This window comes from Hippocampus zosterae, chromosome 3 (assembly GCF_025434085.1).
Source record: "Hippocampus zosterae strain Florida chromosome 3, ASM2543408v3, whole genome shotgun sequence".
NCBI lineage: Eukaryota > Metazoa > Chordata > Actinopteri > Syngnathiformes > Syngnathidae > Hippocampus > Hippocampus zosterae.
The window spans coordinates 4,842,435-4,861,705 of NC_067453.1; the positions used below are offsets into that span (position 1 = coordinate 4,842,435).

Here is a 19,271-nt window from a genome sequence, read left to right on the forward strand (position 1 = left end):
ATGGTGTTGTGGTTCGTATCACCCATTACCGTGCTTCCATGTGCGACCCATCCGAATGGGGTGCCATTAAAATATTTTAAGGTGATAATGATTATAATTTGTGCATCAAATTGATTTCTGGGCAGCCCGGTAGTCCAGTGGTTAGCACGTCGGCTTCACAGTGCAGAGGTTCGATTCCAGCTCAGGCCTCCCTGTGTGGAGTTTGCATGTTCTCCCTGGGCCTGCGTGGGTTTTCTCCGGGTGCTCCGGTTTCCTCCCACATTCCAAAAAAACATGCATGGCAGGCTGATTGGCCGCTCTAAATTGTCACTAGGTGTGAGTGTGGGCGTGGATGGTTGTTCGTCTCTGCTTGCCCTGCGATTGTCTGGCAACTGATTCAGGGTGTCCCCCGCCTACTGCCCGGAGACGGCTGGGATAGGCTCCAGCCCCCCCCCCCCCCCCCCCCCCCCCCCGCATAACCTAGTGAGGATCAAGCGGTTCGGAAAATGGATGGATGGATGGATGAAATTGATTTCTACAGTGCTTCAGAGGGATTGTTCCATGCTGGTGTCATATTTATGAATGAAATCCAATGACATCCACTGCAAACGTCCACGGAGCACTGAATTTATCTGCTTTGCACCTCCAAAGCAAAATGGATCAAACAAGGTGACGGCGGATATTATGTCATACTGGCTCTTTAAGGACTCCTGCTGCACAGCGTGCAGTATTGCATTTTGTATTTGATGTGAAAGCTTGTAATGTCGCATCCCTCCAAATTCCGACCACATGTAGATGTCTGACTGAACTAATCCTAATACTGTGTACACACTGCACTGCATCTAAACTGAATGACTGAACCTCAACTACAGTATTTATCTATGGACAACTGAACTGTGTGAATGACGATGTAATCATTTTCTGTCTTTGGCTTTATAAATGAATGACTGGATAACTACTTGAATAACAAATTAACTGAATTTAATAGCTAACTCAAGATGAATAACTCGCAAATACTCCTCACGATCTCTCTCTCTCTCTCTCTCTCTCTCTCTCTCTCTCTCTCTCTCTCTCTCTCTCTCTCTCTCTCTCTCTCTCTGTGAACACGTCTACTGGGAGTCACAACGCGTGGGCGCCACATTCACACTGCTTGTGACACGGAATGAGCGAAAGCAATTACAGTACTCGTTGTACCTGGTCACGTGACTTTTCCCGCTCGGCACAAAAAGCTCAAACGAGATGTCAGTCTCCTGGTCACGTGACATAACGTCACTGACACGCGCCCCGAAACAAGACTTCATTTTCCACGCCCACTCTTATGCGACGCAAGCGTTGAAACTCCTGGTTATTATGCCTAATCGCTGTCGGATGGACGTCCCCGGAGAGGAAGAACTGGGGCCGATACGGCTCAAATCGCTGAAGAACAAAGTTTTCACAGTGCCCAAAAATGATAGAGTAAGTACGGAGTGATGTCAAACGCTAGGACTATCCAAATAAAAGTGATATTTCACTTAATTTTGAGTAGCAGTTATTTACATATTTACATACAAATAGTAAGTAAATTGTTCGTAGTCCCTTGCTGTACTGAAAACTCCGTGCCGTGTTACCGTTCGTTGTAAATGTTTTTACGCAGTGATTATTTTACAGTGAGCGGCATCTCGCCACCCAGCGATTTCCTTGAATCCCTCGAGAACTACAACTGCGGTCAGGCCAGACAGGCCAATCTCCACCCCATCCGTTCATCCATCCGTTTTATGATCCCCCTATCCTCATAAGGAGCGCGGGGCGTGATGGAGCCTATCCAAACTGTGTTCAGGACAGCTTCTGCTCGCAAAGTTGAAGTCAAGATAACCACTACAGCTATTGTTAATACTGTGCATTACGGTAATCTGCCGTCGGCGAGCCGGCATTGGCCACTTCAAATATAAGAGTTGTCCATGCTAATGAATGCACGTCAGTGGTTTGTATTTTATGTACCGGTAATTTTTTTAATAATGTCTCCACGGTCGGGCAACGGTGAGTTCACCCAGGGAGAATGAAAACTGTCTCAGAATAGCACCAAGAAGGGTTCTGAAGTTGAAATCGAAAGAAAAGTTAGCGTTCACTGTATGAATGACTAAAATTAAACCTGATTTTAAAAAATGAAATTAAAAATAAATGTATGTTATTTCGGAACTAAACAGGTCGAGGGAATACCAGGTCACCCCAGGTATCCAACCACAGTACTGTACTCTCATTAGCATATGATGCTGCAATTAAAAATAAAAGGCCTCTGAAATCTGACATATTGAACTATACACCTGAATTTTAAAAAATATATTAAAAAATTCAGTTGCGTTATCCCGCAACAAGAACAGGTCTAGGGAACAATAGGACATTCCAAGTATCCAACCATAACACTTTCATTAAGGTCTGATCTTGCATTTCAAAATAAAAAGCCTTTGAAATCTTGACATTTCGACCTTTATATCTGCATTTTTTTAAAATCCTTTTTTTGCACAATCAGACCAGGTCTGTGGCACACTAAGCCACCCCAGGTATCTAGCCATAATACTTTAATTAGGATCTGATGCAACATTTAATTTTTTTTAAACCAAGTGTAATTTTACAATACAAATACATGCTTTCACAAGAGCTGCAGCTGTAACAAAGCGCTTAGCAAAACAATTTACATAAAGCAAGATCATAAACACAACACATAACATATTTTAGTCATTTGTGAAAGCGCTATATAAATCAGGATGTATTGTATTGATGTAGCTTTAACATTAACTTATGTTTCTATCTCAACTGAAGAACGTTTCTCTGTGCTATTTTGAGACAGTTTTCATTCTCCCTGGGTGGACTCATTGTTGCCTGACCGCGGAGAAGTAATTTCATAACAATGTACTAAATTGTCCCTAGGCGTGAGTGTGAGCGCGGATGGTTGTTCGTCTCTGTGTGCCCTGCGATTGGCTGGCAACCGATTCAGGGTGTCGGGGTGTCCCCCGCCCTACTGCCCGGAGAGTAGGTGACCCTCGTGACCCGCGACCCTCGTGAGCATCAAGCGGTACGGAAGATGAATTAATGAATGAATGTATTAAATCCAAACCGCTGACGTGAATGCATTAGTTGGAAAGCTTTTATTTTGAAAGTGGCCAAAGACGCTTGTGGCGACATATTACCGTAATTCAGAATATTAACAATCATTGTGGTGGCTGGCTTGATTTCAACTTTGTGAGTGGAGGCTGGCCTGACTGCGCTGACCTATATGTGTAAATTCTGCACCCCTTATAGTGTGCCAACTGGGTAGATAGAATGATCGTCCCAAAGGTGTTGCTTTATTCTTTTGTGTCACGGGTTCAAATACTGTTGTGTTCAGTACCTTTTTTTAAATTATTTTCCATCTATCCATCCATCCATCCATCCATTATCATTATTATTATTATTTAATTAGTTTCCAATTTCCTGCAGCCACTGTTGAGCTGTAAATGAGCCATTTTGTTTCGCGTATTACCGGTAATTGAAGAATTGATCAGACATGCAGTTGAACAATTTCGATGTAGCTTGTGAAACAAAAATAATTGGCAAAATGATTAGGCCGGCACACAAAAAAAGTGATTATGTTTAGGGTAAGGATGAGTAGGAGGGTAATAATGAAAAGAGGTCAAATTAATTTCAAAAATGAGCTTAGTGTTCATGAGTTCAAAGTTCTTAACCTATAAAACACAATGGATGAACTAAGTGAAGGTAAAGTTATGATTAGGAAATGCAAAGTAATGCACATGACATGAATTGTCCGAGCAGCCACATCTGGAAACGAGAGCCAGTTAATGTGGAAGCCAGTATGGCCCTAATATGGCAACCTACACATCATGCAAAAATAACTCATTCACAGCAAGCTACTGAATTCTTTGCTCAGTTGATTGACCAATCAGAGCCATCCATGGCAAAATGACACAGGCAGGAGAGTTACCCGTCATGGCAAAATAAAAACTAATTGGTCACTGTAAATTGTTCTGAGGTGTGATTGTGAGTGTGACTGGTTGTTTGTCTACGTGTGTCCTGTGAGTGGCTGGCAACCAGTTTTGATTGTGCTCCGCCTATCACCAGAAGTCAGATGAGATATGCTCCAGCACGCCCGCCACCCTTGAGAAGATAAGACGTTCAGATGATAGATCAACGGATGTTTTTATTATTGACAGTCGAAAATATCTTGGTTTTACAGTTAAAAAAATGCTATGCCCACATTTACCAAGAGGCAAGGATCGTTTTCATGTTACAAAGTAGTTATTGCTCATCTATGAGGAGTCTTGATTTAAATTGCTTCAAATTGTTTGTTTGTCTGTTTAAAATTTCAATGGATGCCATTGTTTACTGAGCCTGTTAATGGCCCTTTGGTTTCAAAACAGTAACTTTCCTCTGCCCACCCTAGTTTGGGATGTGCAGAAGTGTTCGAGGCTTTGAAAAGCTCAACCGAATAGGGGAAGGAACCTATGGCATTGTTTGTAAGTCATTTCCATAACTGAGAGAGAAGATGCAGTTCTAATTTGAAGCCCCGCTGTAAAATGACTTGCTACCATTTTTCCTACAGACCGTGCTCGTGACACAAAATCTGATGAAATTGTAGCACTGAAGAAAGTTCGGATGGATAAAGAAAAAGATGGTAAATCCAGAGTCAGTGGTGTCTTTGTCATTTCTTTATTCAACTCAAAACTATTTTCAAATAGTTTATAATTTGGAGAATGTTCACATTTGTACGTGCTAACACTGATAGGGCCTTTTTGTTTGTATATGTGTGTGTGTGTGTGTGTGTGTGTGTGTGTGTGTGTGTGTGCGCGCACGCGCGTGTGTCAGGGATTCCTATCAGCAGCCTCAGAGAGATCACACTGTTGCTGAGGCTCCGACATCCCAACATAGTGGAGCTGAAGGAGGTTGTTGTGGGCAGCCATTTTGAAAGGTTAGCATTGTAAAGTTAACAAGTGGAGTATGTTATGTCAAATTTATTGATATAACCTTTCATCACAAAATGTCTCAAAGGACTTAACATGCCCACAGTTCACAAATATTAAAGATGTCTCTTGTGCTTAACCCCCAGGAGGGCAAGTAAATATTTATGGGGAAAAATGAAACACATTGAGAAGGGGCCGCAGATTGGAGAATACCCCTTCCACGATTACCACAGGCTGCAATGGATGCCGAGTGGGCAACAATTTAAATAATATTGTGTTATACATTGTTATTTAGAAGAATGTAAAAGTCCATTTAAAAAGATGAAACGCTGTCGGAAGACGCCTTCAGAGAGGTGGGTCTTCCTCAAAACCCGATCCAGTTGGTAGTGATGAGTTGATGATGCCTTGAGGAGGGAATTGACACATTACACAAACTGTATTGACACTGAACTGATGCTGTGTTGGTTAGCTCCATTAACCTGCCATGCATGGTTTTTGGAATGTGGGAGGAAACCGGAGTACCTGGAGAAACCCCACGCAGGAACAGGGAGAACACGCAAACTCCATGCCGGAAGATCGGCAATCGAATCATTGACCTCTGCACTGTGAGGCCGGCGTGTGAAACTGTCGACCACTTTGCCGTCCCAAACGTCTTCAGGATATAACAAAATCCAAGGGCTAAGACCTTATTGTTTCAAAACTTGGGAGTGGCACTATAACAACTGGTGTTTATTGTTCTGATGTTGTTGAGGCTGGTCACCATTTGGAAAAGGTATCCCAAAAAAAAAAATAAAACCAAAAGGAATCCATAAAATGCCATAGAAAAAGCAAAATATGCAGTAAATTCTTTGTTGCTTGTTGATTAGCATTCCAGTGAAATTCCATCTTGATTGACTCGCTGCTAATTGTTTTTTTTACTTCAGATGCAAAATTCCCTGTCAAATTATGGTCAAATTCTGAACGCACAACTTCAATAGAGACGTTGGACCTCATTATTCCACACTAATCTATTGTAATGAAATACTTTTACGAGCATCACACGGCATCTTATTTCTGCATGTTAACCAAACACGGGAATGTACCGGTATTTGAATGAAACACTCCATTACTGACACGCTGGTATATGAGGCAATAAATTCACCGAACCCCAGCTGTGAGTGTGGGTAGTGTGTTATTCAAATCTGTACACTGGTTAGGGGCACCAATTTAAGTGAAGATAAAAAAATAAAATGCATCAATTGTCAAGTTAAGACCCAGCCTCCAAATCATACCATGTAGCACCCCTTCTTGAAAATGTCCTTTTTGGGTTTCATGTTTAGTCTGTTCCTTGTGATGAGCTACTGCGAGCAGGACCTGGCTAGTCTTCTGGAAAACATTCAGACACCATTCTCTGAAGCGCAGGTAAGGCAGAACCTCATGTCAAACTTGATTTGTGATTGAAAGAAAGGTGATTGTGCAAGAAAGGACTAATTCAACAGTGACCGAAATGACTTGGCTCAGGTTAACTTGTGCAGCTTTATTGAGTCTTGCTATACTTTGTGGATTAAACAAATGTCTGTACAATTCAACTTGAAGTACCCAAAAGAGCTAACCTTATGTTTTAATGACGTGAAATTTGAGGTATGTAAACAATTCCTTTTTTTTCCATCAAACCACTGGAAACGTTATGATAGAATGCTTTGATCAAGGTTTCTGCTGTCTCTTCAATCCGAAAATCTAAATTGGCGGCCTTAAAAATTCTTAAATTCGCTTAGTGGGGTGTTCTAACGTGTCTTCATTTTCTTATTTTAGTTTATCTAAAATGAAATGCTTTCACTGCATATTTGAATGGACTATTATAGGAATATACAAGCCCAAGAAGCGAAGGGAACGTCTACTGGTCGAGAGCGTCAGTCTGATTCAGGTTGTCATGAGACCGTAGAAGAGAAGAGTGTTTACTACAAAATAGAAATAGTAAAACAAATTAGGGATGGACACTTTTGGAAAATAATTACCGGGAATTATAATATTTTTCCTCCTCAATATTGCTGTTGCAATTTAAAATGCAATTTTTTGGGAGGCCCTTTCCTAATGACTATATGAACAAACATAAGCAATGAATCAATCTTAATTACAATAAACAATATTAGGTAAATTATTTTGCTTGATTGAATCAATTGTCAATTATTTTGTCAATCAACTCTGTAGAGCAGGGGTGTCCAAACTTTTTGCCAAGGGGGCCAGATTTTATGTGGTAAAATGTCGGGGGGCCGACCTTGGCTGACATTCTTTACATTGAACAACAATATTGTTCAACAAATTTTAGTAAGCCAGTCTGTTTCACATTTCCATTTTTATTTTAATTTCAACAATCTTAAGAGTTTCTTTCGGTTCATTTGACACAGGTATATCACATGCAACTGCTTATTCACTTGACTTTTTCTTAAACAGAAGTCTCCTGAGTGCAAATTGATTGATTTGAAACATAAAATGTATCACCATGACTTTTCAATAGTCACAAAACCTTTGACTCGAACAACAGGGAAATGAACAAGCAATACACATATCCACAACTGCAAGGATCATTTGAAATATGACATATCAGTCAATATAAACACGGAGTGATGTCTTATTAACTCGTGAGTGATGCCCCCTAGTGTCTAAATGCTATTACTCATTTAGTGAATGCTATTACTCATTTAGCCACTAGAGGGAAGCAGTACTCTATGAAACATCACTCACCAGTCTACGAGACCTCAGTCAATGCAACACGTGTTCCATTGCGCCCAACCTGCGGGCCAGACGGCACTGATTTTATGACAGGGGCCGAGGGCCGGATGAAATTCGACCGCGGGCCGGATTTGGCCCGCGGGCCGGACTTTGGACTTGCCTGCTGTAGAGTAATTGTTACTCAAGTTTAAATTACTTTTAAATAGCTTTTAAAATAGCACCAAAATTCATATGCACACGGATACAAACATAATCCTCGTCTGAAAATATTAGACCAAAATTTGCGATATTTTGGATTATATTAACGTGACCTTCCATATGCATCTGAATGAGTCTTTCATAAAATTTGTATCCACCAGAAATTCAACTGTCTATTCATTTAATTATGAACAAATACAATTATTTTAAATGAACTGTATAGTGGTATTGTAGGAGTTATGCCATCCTTAGACCGGCAGCCTCGTCCAATAGAGCCGCTCCCGTCGGTTGAATTTTCGAGAGATCAGGAAGCTGCTCACACCAAACGGCAGCATACCTGTAAACGGAAGGCCGAAAATGTAGATGTCGTCCAAATCCTCAACGGAGAGTGTTGACAGGCACACCATTCTCCGCTTCCTCCAAGGATCTATGGTGTACCCAGCAGCAAAAGTTCCCGAGGGGCAAGTAGGCTCCCCACTGCCTGCTCTTCTCATCGAGAAAATGTTGTCGATGGCATCGAGAGACCAGCCAACCAATTCCATGTTTGTTTTTAGGATGAAAATACGACAGGAGGCTAGGAAAAGTCAGACATAAGACAGCACAAAGACTGAGTCGCGAGCAGGGAAGGGTGGGGTGGTGTGGGGGACAGCGCAGAAAGCAAAAAGCGTCCGCCTTCGTCGAGAGCCAAGCAAGAGTCAGCAAGCAGCCAAGCAGATGACAGTGATGTCACAGCCCTGCTCGGCCTCTTTTCACACCAGGTTGGACTGGAGTGATTCGGAGATATTAAAAACATTGAATCCCCTAATGGCATTGATTCATGGCCATCGTGCTTGCGCGTTTCTGTATCGATAATAATCTTCCGAACCCTAATTTCTTTCAAAGTCAATGGCTCAAGAGTGAAAAAAATTTACTTGAATATGGCATTAAATTTGAATACATTTTCTGGCAGCAGGGTTTCTGTTATTAATGTTGTGAATCATATACTGTATGTCTTACATTAAAGTTCAAAATGGTTTTAAAAAGTCAAAAATGTTATTTGATGAATGGCAATTCTCACAGAAATTGTCCAATTAGTACAGAGATGTGTGTTGATACATTGCATTCGGCAACGTTGTGATTCTTTTCCTTTCATTTTTTTTCAGGTGAAATGTATTACACTGCAATTGCTGAGAGGCTTGCGCTATCTCCACCACAATTTTATCATTCACAGGTGAATGTCAATAGTTTTACTTTGCCTTTTTAAAAAAAGAAAAAACAAAAGCTAATTTTTATCTTACTTAAACTCCAAGTCAGAGAGACTTGGATGTTTCTCTCTTTGTACGCTTACAAACAAACACAATCCCTATTGAAGCAACGCTGGTTTAACAGAGAGCAAATCTTCCAGTGAAAGTAATCTGCGACAATGTATGTGATTTTGACCAAGAGTTTGAAGCTGTACACACACACACACACACACTCACACACACACACACACACACACGCATTCTCTGCCGCTACTATAATTTGTCTCTAAAATTCATATGAGTACATCTCTGCATTACATTGTATCCTTATTAACATTAAATTAAGATGAAAAGAAATATTAATGTTTTTTAGTCTGTAACACACTGGTGGCAAACTCAAGACCCGGGGGCCAGATCTGGCCCAACACATCATTCTATGTGGCCCGCGAAAGCAAATCAAAGATGTCAATTTTCAAGATGCTAGCTGAAATCTTTATCAAATTTCAAATTATCATTTGTAAAAAAAATAATAGTGATTCTGTCAGCATTTCTTTAGATACCAACCCCCTCATTACAGTAACTTAAACAGTCATAACGGCCCTTCAAGGGAAACTGTTACTAAAATCAGGCCCGCAACAAAAATGAGGTTGACACCCCTGCAGTGTAACAGAAAAGATTTTAAGTGCATCAATTTGCCTGAAAAAAAAATCATTGTTAAACTGTTAACTTTTTGAACCATTTCATTCTGAAAACTAAAACGAAATCAATAAATAATCACAAATTCAAATGCAGTTCAGCAACATGAACTCGTGGACAGCCCAGTAGTCCAGTGGGTTAGCACGTCGACTTCACAGTGCAGAGGTACCGGGTTCAGATCCATCTCCGGCCTCCCTGTGTGGCGTTTTCATGTTCTCCCTGCCTGGGTTTTCTCCGGGTGCTCTGGTTTCCTCCCACATTCCAAAAACATGCATGGTAAGGGTGTGGAAACTAATCGATATTAATCGATACATTGATGCGCACTTGCGCGATGCGAGTGCATCGGCTCATTCACTGGGTACGACGCGATTGACGGGTGAAATCGAGATTCATCACGATGCATTGGTGGGTATCGGTAAAATCCGATTCAAGCGCCGTTTTATTCATGTTAAATGTCACCTATCTGCCATTTCCTCGGCGCAATGAATGCACCATCATTGTTTTGCGTTTTGTGTTGAATACGGACGGTAGCCGTGCGTCACATACAGTCCAGTACACAACTAGCGAAACACTATGGAAGTTTGCGCAAGCAGCAGCGAGGAAACTACTGTATTTAATGCTTCCGCAACATTCAGATCTTATGTTTGGTAATACTACGGCTTCGAAAAGAAAGACGGAAAGATTGATCAAAGCTCCGTAATTTGCAAAGAATGTCGCACTACGAAGCCATACAACGGCAGCACCACAAATATGCAGACCACTTAAAACGATGGCACCACATCACCGACACGTTTCCCGCCCCCTCCCCGCGCCTTCCCGTCCAGTTCCTCGTTGGACACCGGAGAAACTCTTGGCAAACCAGGTCAGGATCAGAAAAAAATCGCCTCTTATTTTGGGGGTCCCCTTGCAGCTCACTGTGACCGCGCAAGGAAAAACTATATATGGATGACTCTTTTGGACATTTCATTTTGACACTCGGTGAGAGTGGTCTGTGTACGCTACAATACAGACAGCAGCTTTGAGGCTATGATTGCCACATTGTTTCAATGGTATTTTTTTTCTGTCCTCTGGAGATGAATATTTCATATAAGACACTCCGTGACTAGTCTATGTTTACACTACAGCAACAGCTGTGAGTCTCAGGTGCCAAATTGTTTACATTTTCTTTGCACAAAACCCAATTGTGAAAGGGCTTAAATAAGTTGTTTTACTAGTTCTACTGTTTATAAGGAATAAAGTGGTCTACGTTTTGCAATACCATACTGAATTCCATCTTTTTTAAAACTTTTTTTCTTTGCGTATTTGCATCATGTTTAATTGCACAATATCACAACAAATTGCACTGTATCGTATCGGATCGCATTGATTTGAACTAAATGTGTATCGCGTCGTATCACATGGTGAAGACGGTGAAACGTATCGCACCGTGTTGCCAGAAAATTCCATGTATCGTTTAAGTACCGCATCGCTGGCAGTGCATCGAGATGTGTATCGAATCGTCCTCAGTGCTGAGATTCACATCCCTAATGCATGGCAGGCGGATTGAAAACTCTAAATCAGGGGTGTCCAAACTTTTTGCCAAGGGGGCCAGATTTTATGTGGTAAAATGTCGGGAGGCCGACCTTGGCTGACATTCTTTACATTGAACAACAATATTGTTCAACAAATTTTAGTAAACCAATCTGTTTCACATTTCCATTTTTATTTTAATTTCAACAATCTTAAGAATTTCTTTTGGTTCATTTGAAACAGGTATATCACATGCAACTGCTTATTCACTTGACTTTTTCTTAAACAGAAGTCTCCTGAGTGCAAATTGATTGATTTGAAACATAAAATGTATCACCATGACTTTTCAATACTCACAAAACCTTTGACTCGAACAACAGGGAAATGAACAAGCAATACACATATCCACAACTGCAAGGATCATTTGAAATATGACATATCAGTCAATATAAACACGAAGTGATGTCTTGTTAACTCGTGAGTGATGCCCTCTAGTGTCTAAATGCTATTACTCATTTAGTGAATGCTATTACTCATTTAGCCACTAGAGGGAAGCAGTACTCTATGAAACATCACTCACCAGTCTACGAGACCTCAGTCAATGCAACACGTGTTCCATTGCGCCCAACCTGCGGGCCAGACGGCACTGATTTTATGACCGGGGCCGAAGCCGGATGAAATTTGACCGCGGGCCGGATTTGGCCTCCGGGCCGGACTTTGGACATGTCTGCTATAAATTGTCCCGAGGTGTCAGTGTGGGGGTGCATGGGTGTTTTGCCCTGCGATTTGGCTGGCAACCAATTCAGGGTGTCCCCCGCCTACTGCCCGAAGACAGCTGGGCCAGCACCCCCCGCGACCCAAGTGAGGATAAACCGGTTCGGAAGATGAATGAATGAATGAATGAACATGAATAGATAAAACACGATTGGTGCTGATTTATTGTATTTTATTTTTATATCAAAATGAGGCAGCTCGGTGGTCACAGTGCAGAGAGGAGACAGCTGGGATAGCCTCCAGCACCCCCCGCGAACTTTTTTGAGGATAAAGCGGATCAGAAAATGGATGGATGGATATATCAAAATGTGGAAGTCAGCATTGAGGGCTACGATGAGCACGTTTTGCAGTGCACAACTTTTCCCAGCGGCTTATCGGCGTGCTTGAGGTTTAATGTCTTCAAGCGTCGCATTGATTTATTTGGCTTCGTGCTAGCATTTCCGTGACTTAGCTTTCGGGTCATTTTCTTTTGTCTCATTATCTTCGTCTCTCCAAAAATCGTTTACAATAGAATTTAAATACTTTTTTTAGACAATCTTTATTTATCCCACCATCCTTCACAACAATATAACATTCTCCTCTAATCAGAGGAGTGCAAAAACAAAAAGCAAAAATAACAAATAGTAAAGAAGGAGCCTATATTGGTGTCAGATTGTGTATTATCAATAAACACCTTTCCCTGAACGTGAGCTATTTTCAGTTTTTCATCCAGGATTGACAACCATTGTTGCATGATTGAGCTTCAGTCTTAAGATAGCTTGCTTTGTTGTACTCTTTTTTTTCTTGCCACCACCATCAGAACTTTGACAAGGTATCGATTCAAAGACTTTTATCGGCGAGTCATTTTCCATATTCAGTAGCTGCAGTATGTATGTTTATAAGGTTCCAGTATGTGTTATTTGTATAACATCATTTTTTCACATCTGGCTGTTTTGGGTCATATTCAATCAGTAATATCGAATAATATCCAATGTTCAGCAACTGCATTTTCTGTGATTATCCATTTCCACTCTGTTTTATTTTCAGGGACCTAAAGGTGTCTAACCTGCTCATGACAGACAAAGGATGTGTTAAAATAGGTAAATCAGCATACTTCCATCACTCACAATCAGCCCATTGACTCCATTCGAGGACCTGCCTGATTTAAAAAAAGTTATTTCTCCTTAGAAGGCTTTTCCAAATAACAAAAATCAAATTGTCAAAACAAGAAAATGTTTTTTAATGTATAGTGATCCTTCGCTACTTCGCAGTTCGTTTATATTGGGGGGTCAGTGCATCACGGATTTTTTCAAACATATATAAAATATATATATAATGTATATGTTTTTGACATATACATGGAGTACAGTACTGTATATGTTGCTCGATGTGACTCGGTGTTGTTTTGCAGCTTCTCGCGTTTATGTTAATTGGACGCTACTTTGCGGATTTCCGTTTAGCGCGGGTGGTTTTGGTCCCCATTCACCTCAAACTCATCTCACAAAGTTACAAAAACACTAATAATATATTTAGATAGATAGTTGCAGCACAGGTGGACATGGACCACAGAGCGCTTGAAGGCTGCTTCAAAATAATAATAAAAAAAGGTGGCCCCACCACACAAGCTATGGGTCCGTCATTCTACCATGCAAGTTTTTAATAAACAAATGCTTTTACGTGATAGTCATATTCTAATTGTAACTCGTAACTGAAAGTATGTTTCCAATTAAAGAAAGTGATTTCGTTGAACTTATAGAACACATGCACGTCATGGCGCATGGTCTGGATTGTACCACCTGTGCCTCAATTTGAGCCAGGAAGAAGCCTTATCATGAAAAATGATTTCCTCATTCTCAAACGTTCTTTGAATTGATCGGATAACAAAAGTGTCTGACATGTCAATCTAAACTTGTGCATTTAATGAAAATGGACTGTAATGTCAACAATCTCCACAGTGCCATTACCTGCAGCCCCATATAAACGACTGTGGGGAATTTGCATGTTTTACTGAGTTAGTCATCTTCACAAAATCTCATAGGAAGGGCACCGAACAAAAGTTCCAGTATCATCACCTTCCCTAATGCAGATTTGCATATCGTCACTGTGTATGACTTTCATCCACTTATCCACAGTCAACACTTGCTTTTCCTTAGCCCATTGTAACATTGTTTTTGTTTGTTTGTTTAGGTGTTGATGATGACTTTTGCTAAACTTTTCTGTATGTAAATCCCATTTCATTTCGGTGATATTCCCCCCCCCCGCTTGGTCTCAAAATATAACTGTGACTAATTACCACATTTTAGTTTCTTGATTTCTTTTAGTGTGTCTTGAAGCCAAAAAGTTGGCATTTGTAATCACTTTACTTATTGTATGCTTAGGTGTGTGTTATTTTAAGTTACCGTAAACGTTCATAAAAAAAAGTAAGCGAAAATGCAGCAAAAAGTCCGCAAAAGGTCCGCATTTTCACTTATTTTTATTTTTTTTCATGTGTTCTTGAAAAATCAGTGATGCACTGAATAAGTGAACCGTGAAGTTTTGTGTTTTATCTGTTCAATGCTCACGCACCTGCAACTCAATTGAAACTGTTTTCCTCAAATGATGTTGTGAAATGTATGAGCCACAGATACCTTTCTCTCCCTTTGTCCTCAGCTGATTTTGGATTGGCTCGCAGGTATGGTGTCCCCCAACAACCCATGACGCCCAGGGTGGTTACACTGTGGTGAGTGTCTTCTGAGTGAATAACTAACACTGGAATCCGTAAAAAAAAAAATGCATATATCATAATTTTCTTGGGAAGTCAGCAAATTACAATACGTAGACTAGATTTTAAGACTCGGCAAAAGAGGGTATAACTTGTAGTGTAATTCAATTTGGTTTAACCTGATTGGGGCACAGGCTGGAAAAATGTGGTGCTCTACGGAGGTTTTCGTGGACGTAATAAATCAGTGTGGGACAATCCCTCTGAATCACGGTAGAGATCGGTTCATTGAACAAATGATAATTAGCGTTTACAAATATTTTAACAGAACCTTTGTCACTCTTGGGATGTGGGGTGGGCGTGAGGGGGTTGTAACGCACGGACGCATGCACAATCAGATGTGCAAAGCGGACTCCAATTGCCCATATCACATGCTAGGCTGAATAGCCATTCTTTGCCTGTCCCCCCTCGGTGAATTGTACAAAACAAACTGAATGAGAATAATGACTACGATAAAAGATATAGCTCAACAACTCTGATCACAAGCTGCAACTGCAGACTGCTGTGCGTTAGGGATGTGAATCTCAGCACTGAGGACGATTCGATACACATCTCGATGCACTGCCAGCGATGCGATACTTAAACGATACATGGAATTTTCTGGCGATACGATGCGATACGTTTCACCGTCGTCACGATGCGATACCATGCGAAACACATTAAGTTCAAATCAATGCGATCCGATACGATACAATGCAATTTGTTGCGATATTGTGCAATTAAACATGATGCAAATAAGCAAAGAAAAAAAGCTTTTAAAAAGATGGAATTCAGTATGATATTACAAAAAGGATACCACTTTATTCCTTATAAACAGTAGAACTTGTAAAACAACTTATTTAAACCCTTTCACAATTGGGTTTTGTGCAAAGAAAATGTAAACAATTTGGCACCTGAGACTCACAGCTGTTGCTATAGTGTAAACACAGACTATTCTCACTGTCTTATATGAAATATAATAATAATATATATGAATCTATAGCGCAAGATGTCCACCCATCCACTGTAAGTGCAAATCTTTGTGCACTGTTCAACGACACAGTAATCTCACTTCTTACTTTGTTGTACACGTCGGGAATATGTAAGTGAACACAGACCTGTCTGGTATTTTATACCTGGGTTCCAAAACGTCCACGAGCTGTCTGAAACCCTCGTTGTCCACCACGCTAAGGCTGCAGGTCTTTGCATATGAAATAAGCAGTGACCTTAGTTTTAGCCAACATGAATAAAACGGCGCTTGAATCGGATTTTACTGATACCCATCAATGCATCGTGATGAATCGCGATTTCACCCGTCAATCGCGTCGTACCCAGTGAATGAGCCGATGCACTCGGATCGCGCACGTGCGCATCAATGTATCGATTAATATCGATTATTTTCCACACCCTTAATACCCACCAATGCATCGTGATGAATCTCGATTTCAACGGCGCTTGAATCGGATTTTACCGATACCCACCAATGCATCGTGATGAATCTCGATTTCACCCGTCAATCGCATTGTACCCAGTGAATGAGCCGATGCACTCGCGTCGCGCACGTGCGCATCGATGTATCGATTAATATCGATTATTTTCCACACCCTTACTGTGCGCTAACAACTTCCGGTGACGCAGTTGTAACAAGGGCTACGTTTGTTTTATAATTGCTGGAGATGATAAAACACTATGGGTAGACAACGGGTTTCTACTTGGACCAGTAAGGGGACACTAGGTTCGATTCACTGGAGCCAATGATGTCACTATTGAGGGGGTGGCATGGGCAAAGAAACAAGACAACAGTTGTAAAAACAATTAACTTTTATATCAAACAGACACAGGACAACAAAATTATTATCACAACAACCACAGTGAAAAAAAGAAAGTAAATAAATACAATTTAGTCTCAACCTCTTAGTTGACCTTTCCCTCAAACAAAATAATTGGTGATCACCTTTCTCAACACCGGTGTGAGTTCTTTTTTTTTCTTTCAATCTGAATGAAATAACACAAAATGTTCTTGTCAGCTCCTGTCGTACAAAATAAATTCTTCTAAACATCACCAACACAAATAAAATAAATTAAAATTGATCAAATGTAATATATTGTCCCCTCCGTGAGTCGTCACCTTACCGTGGTGGAGGGGTTTGTGTGTCCCAATGATCCTAGAAGCTAAGTTGTCTGGGGCTTTATGCCCCTGGTAGGGTCACCCATGGCAAAAAGGTTCTAGGTGAGGGGCCAGACAAAGCACGGCTCAAAGACCCCAATGATGATTACGATAAATGGATCTCGGTTTCCCTTGCCCGGACGCGGGTCACCGAGGCCCCCCTCTGGAGCCAGGCCTGGAGGTGGGGCTCGTTGGCAAGCGCCTGGTGGCCGGGCCTACACCCATGGGGCCCGGCCGGGCACAGCCCGAAGAGGCAACGTGGGTCCCCCTTCCCATGGGCTCACCACCCATGAGAGGGGCCAAAGGGGTCGGGTGCAATGTGAGCTGGGCGGCAGCCAAAGGCGGGGACCCTGGCGGTCCGATCCTCGGCTGCAGAAGCTAGCTCTTGGGACATGGAATGTCACCTCTCTGGCAGGGAAGGAGCCCGAGCTGGTGTGTGAGGCAGAGAATTTCCGACTGGATATAGTCGGACTTGCCTCCACACACAGCCTGAGTTCTGGTACCAATTCTCTCGAGAGGGGTTGGACTCTCTTCCACTCTGGAGTTGCTCACGGTGAGAGGCGCAGAGCAGGTGTGGGCATACTCATTGCCCCCCGGCTCAGTGCCTGTACATTGGGGTTCACACCGGTAGACGAGAGGGTTGCCTCCCTCCGCCTTCGGGTCGGTGGACTGGTCCTGACTGTTGTTTGTGCATATGCACCAAACAGCAGCTCAGCATACCCACCCTTTTTGGAGTTCCTGGAGGGTGTGCTGGAGAGTACTCCTGCTGGGGACTCCCTTGTTCTGCTGGGGGACTTCAATGCTCACGTGGGCAATGACAGTGAGACCTGGAGGGGCGTGATTGGGAGGAACGGCCCCCCCGATCAGAACCCGAGTGGTGTTTTGTTATTGGACTTCTGTGCTCGTCACGGATTGTCCATAACGAACACCTTGTTCAAACATAAGAGTGTCCATATGTGCACTTGGCACCAGGACACACTAGGCCGCAGTTCGATGATCGACTTTGTAGTTGTATCATCGGATTTGCGGCCGCATGTTCTGGACACTCGGGTGAAGAGAGGGGCGGAGCTGTCAACTGATCACCACCTGGTGGTGAGTAGGCTCCGATGGTGGGGGAAGATGCCGGTCCGTCCTGGCAGACCCAAACGTATTGTGAGGGTTTGTTGGGAGCGTCTGGCGGAATCCCCTGTCAGAAGGAGTTTCAACTCCCACCTCCGACAGAGCTTTTCCCATGTTCCGGGGGAGACGGGGGACATTGAGCCCGAGTGGACCATGTTCCGTGCCTCTATTGTTGAGGCGGCCAATCTGAGTTGTGGCCGTAAGGTGGTTGGTGCCTGTCGTGGCGGCAACCCCCGTACTCGCTGGTGGACACCAGCAGTAAGGGATGCCGTCAAGCTGAAGAAGGAGTCCTATCGAGCCTTTATGGCCTGTGGGACCCCAGAGGCAGCTGACGGGTATCGATTGGCCAAGCGGGCCGTGGCTTCGGTGGTCGCCGAGGCAAAAACCAGAGCGTGGGAAGAGTTCGGTGAGGCCATGGAAGCCGACTTCCGGACGGCTTCGAGGAAATTCTGGTCCACCATCCGACGTCTCAGGAGGGGGAAGCAGTGCACCACTAACACTGTGTACAGTGGGGATGGGGCGCTACTGACTTCGACTCGGGACGTTGTGAACCGGTGGGCAGAGTACTTCGAAGACCTCCTCAACTCCACCAACACGCCTTCCTTGGAGGAAGCAGAGCCTTGGGACTCTGAGGTGGGCTCTCCTATCTCTGTGGTTGAAGTCACCAATGTGGTTAAAAAGCTCCTCGGTGGTAAGGCCCCAGGGGTGGATGAGATCCGCCCGGAGTTCCTCAAGGCTCTGGATGTTGTGGGGCTGTCCTGGTTGACACGCCTCTGCAACATCGCATGGACAACAGGGAGAGTGCCTCTGGATTGGCAGACCGGGGTGGTAGTCCCTCTTTTTAAAAAGGGGGACCGGAGGGTGTGTTCCAACTACAGAGGGATCACACTCCTCAGCCTCCCTGGTAAGGTCTATTCAGGGGTGCTGGAGAGGAGGGTCCGTCAGGAAGTCGAGCCTCAGATTGAGGAGGAGCAGTGTGGTTTTCGTCCCGGCCGTGGAACAGTGGACCAGCTCTACACCCTTAGCAGGGTCCTTGAGGGTATGTGGGAATTCGCCCAACCAGTCTACATGTGTTTTGTGGACTTGGAGAAGGCGTTTGACCGTGTCCCTCGGGGAGTTCTGTGGGGGGTGCTTCGTGGGTATGGGGTACCGAACCCCCTGATACGGGCTGTTCGGTCACTATACCACCGATGTCAGAGTTTGGTTCGCATTGCCGGCAGTAAGTCGGAATCGTTTCCAGTGGAGGTAGG

General features: G+C 42.9%; 1 protein-coding gene and 1 long non-coding RNA gene across 2 annotated transcripts in view; one reads left to right on the forward strand and one right to left on the reverse strand.

The window, feature by feature from the left end:
• The window catches only part of LOC127597785 (uncharacterized), a 151,558-nt gene that overhangs the window by 11,433 nt on the left and 120,854 nt on the right, over positions 1 to 19,271 (reverse strand). The gene's annotated exons all lie outside the window — the stretch shown is intronic.
• cdk10 (cyclin-dependent kinase 10) overlaps positions 1,268 to 19,271 on the forward strand; it is a 29,173-nt gene continuing 11,169 nt past the window's right edge. The window contains exons 1-8 of the mRNA XM_052060949.1: positions 1,268 to 1,434; positions 4,394 to 4,466; positions 4,553 to 4,624; positions 4,816 to 4,918; positions 6,230 to 6,311; positions 8,960 to 9,027; positions 13,046 to 13,098; positions 14,648 to 14,717. Of these exons, the coding sequence (XP_051916909.1) occupies positions 1,330 to 1,434; positions 4,394 to 4,466; positions 4,553 to 4,624; positions 4,816 to 4,918; positions 6,230 to 6,311; positions 8,960 to 9,027; positions 13,046 to 13,098; positions 14,648 to 14,717 (626 nt within the window). The 5' untranslated portion in view covers positions 1,268 to 1,329. The remainder of the gene's footprint in view (positions 1,435 to 4,393; positions 4,467 to 4,552; positions 4,625 to 4,815; positions 4,919 to 6,229; positions 6,312 to 8,959; positions 9,028 to 13,045; positions 13,099 to 14,647; positions 14,718 to 19,271) is intronic.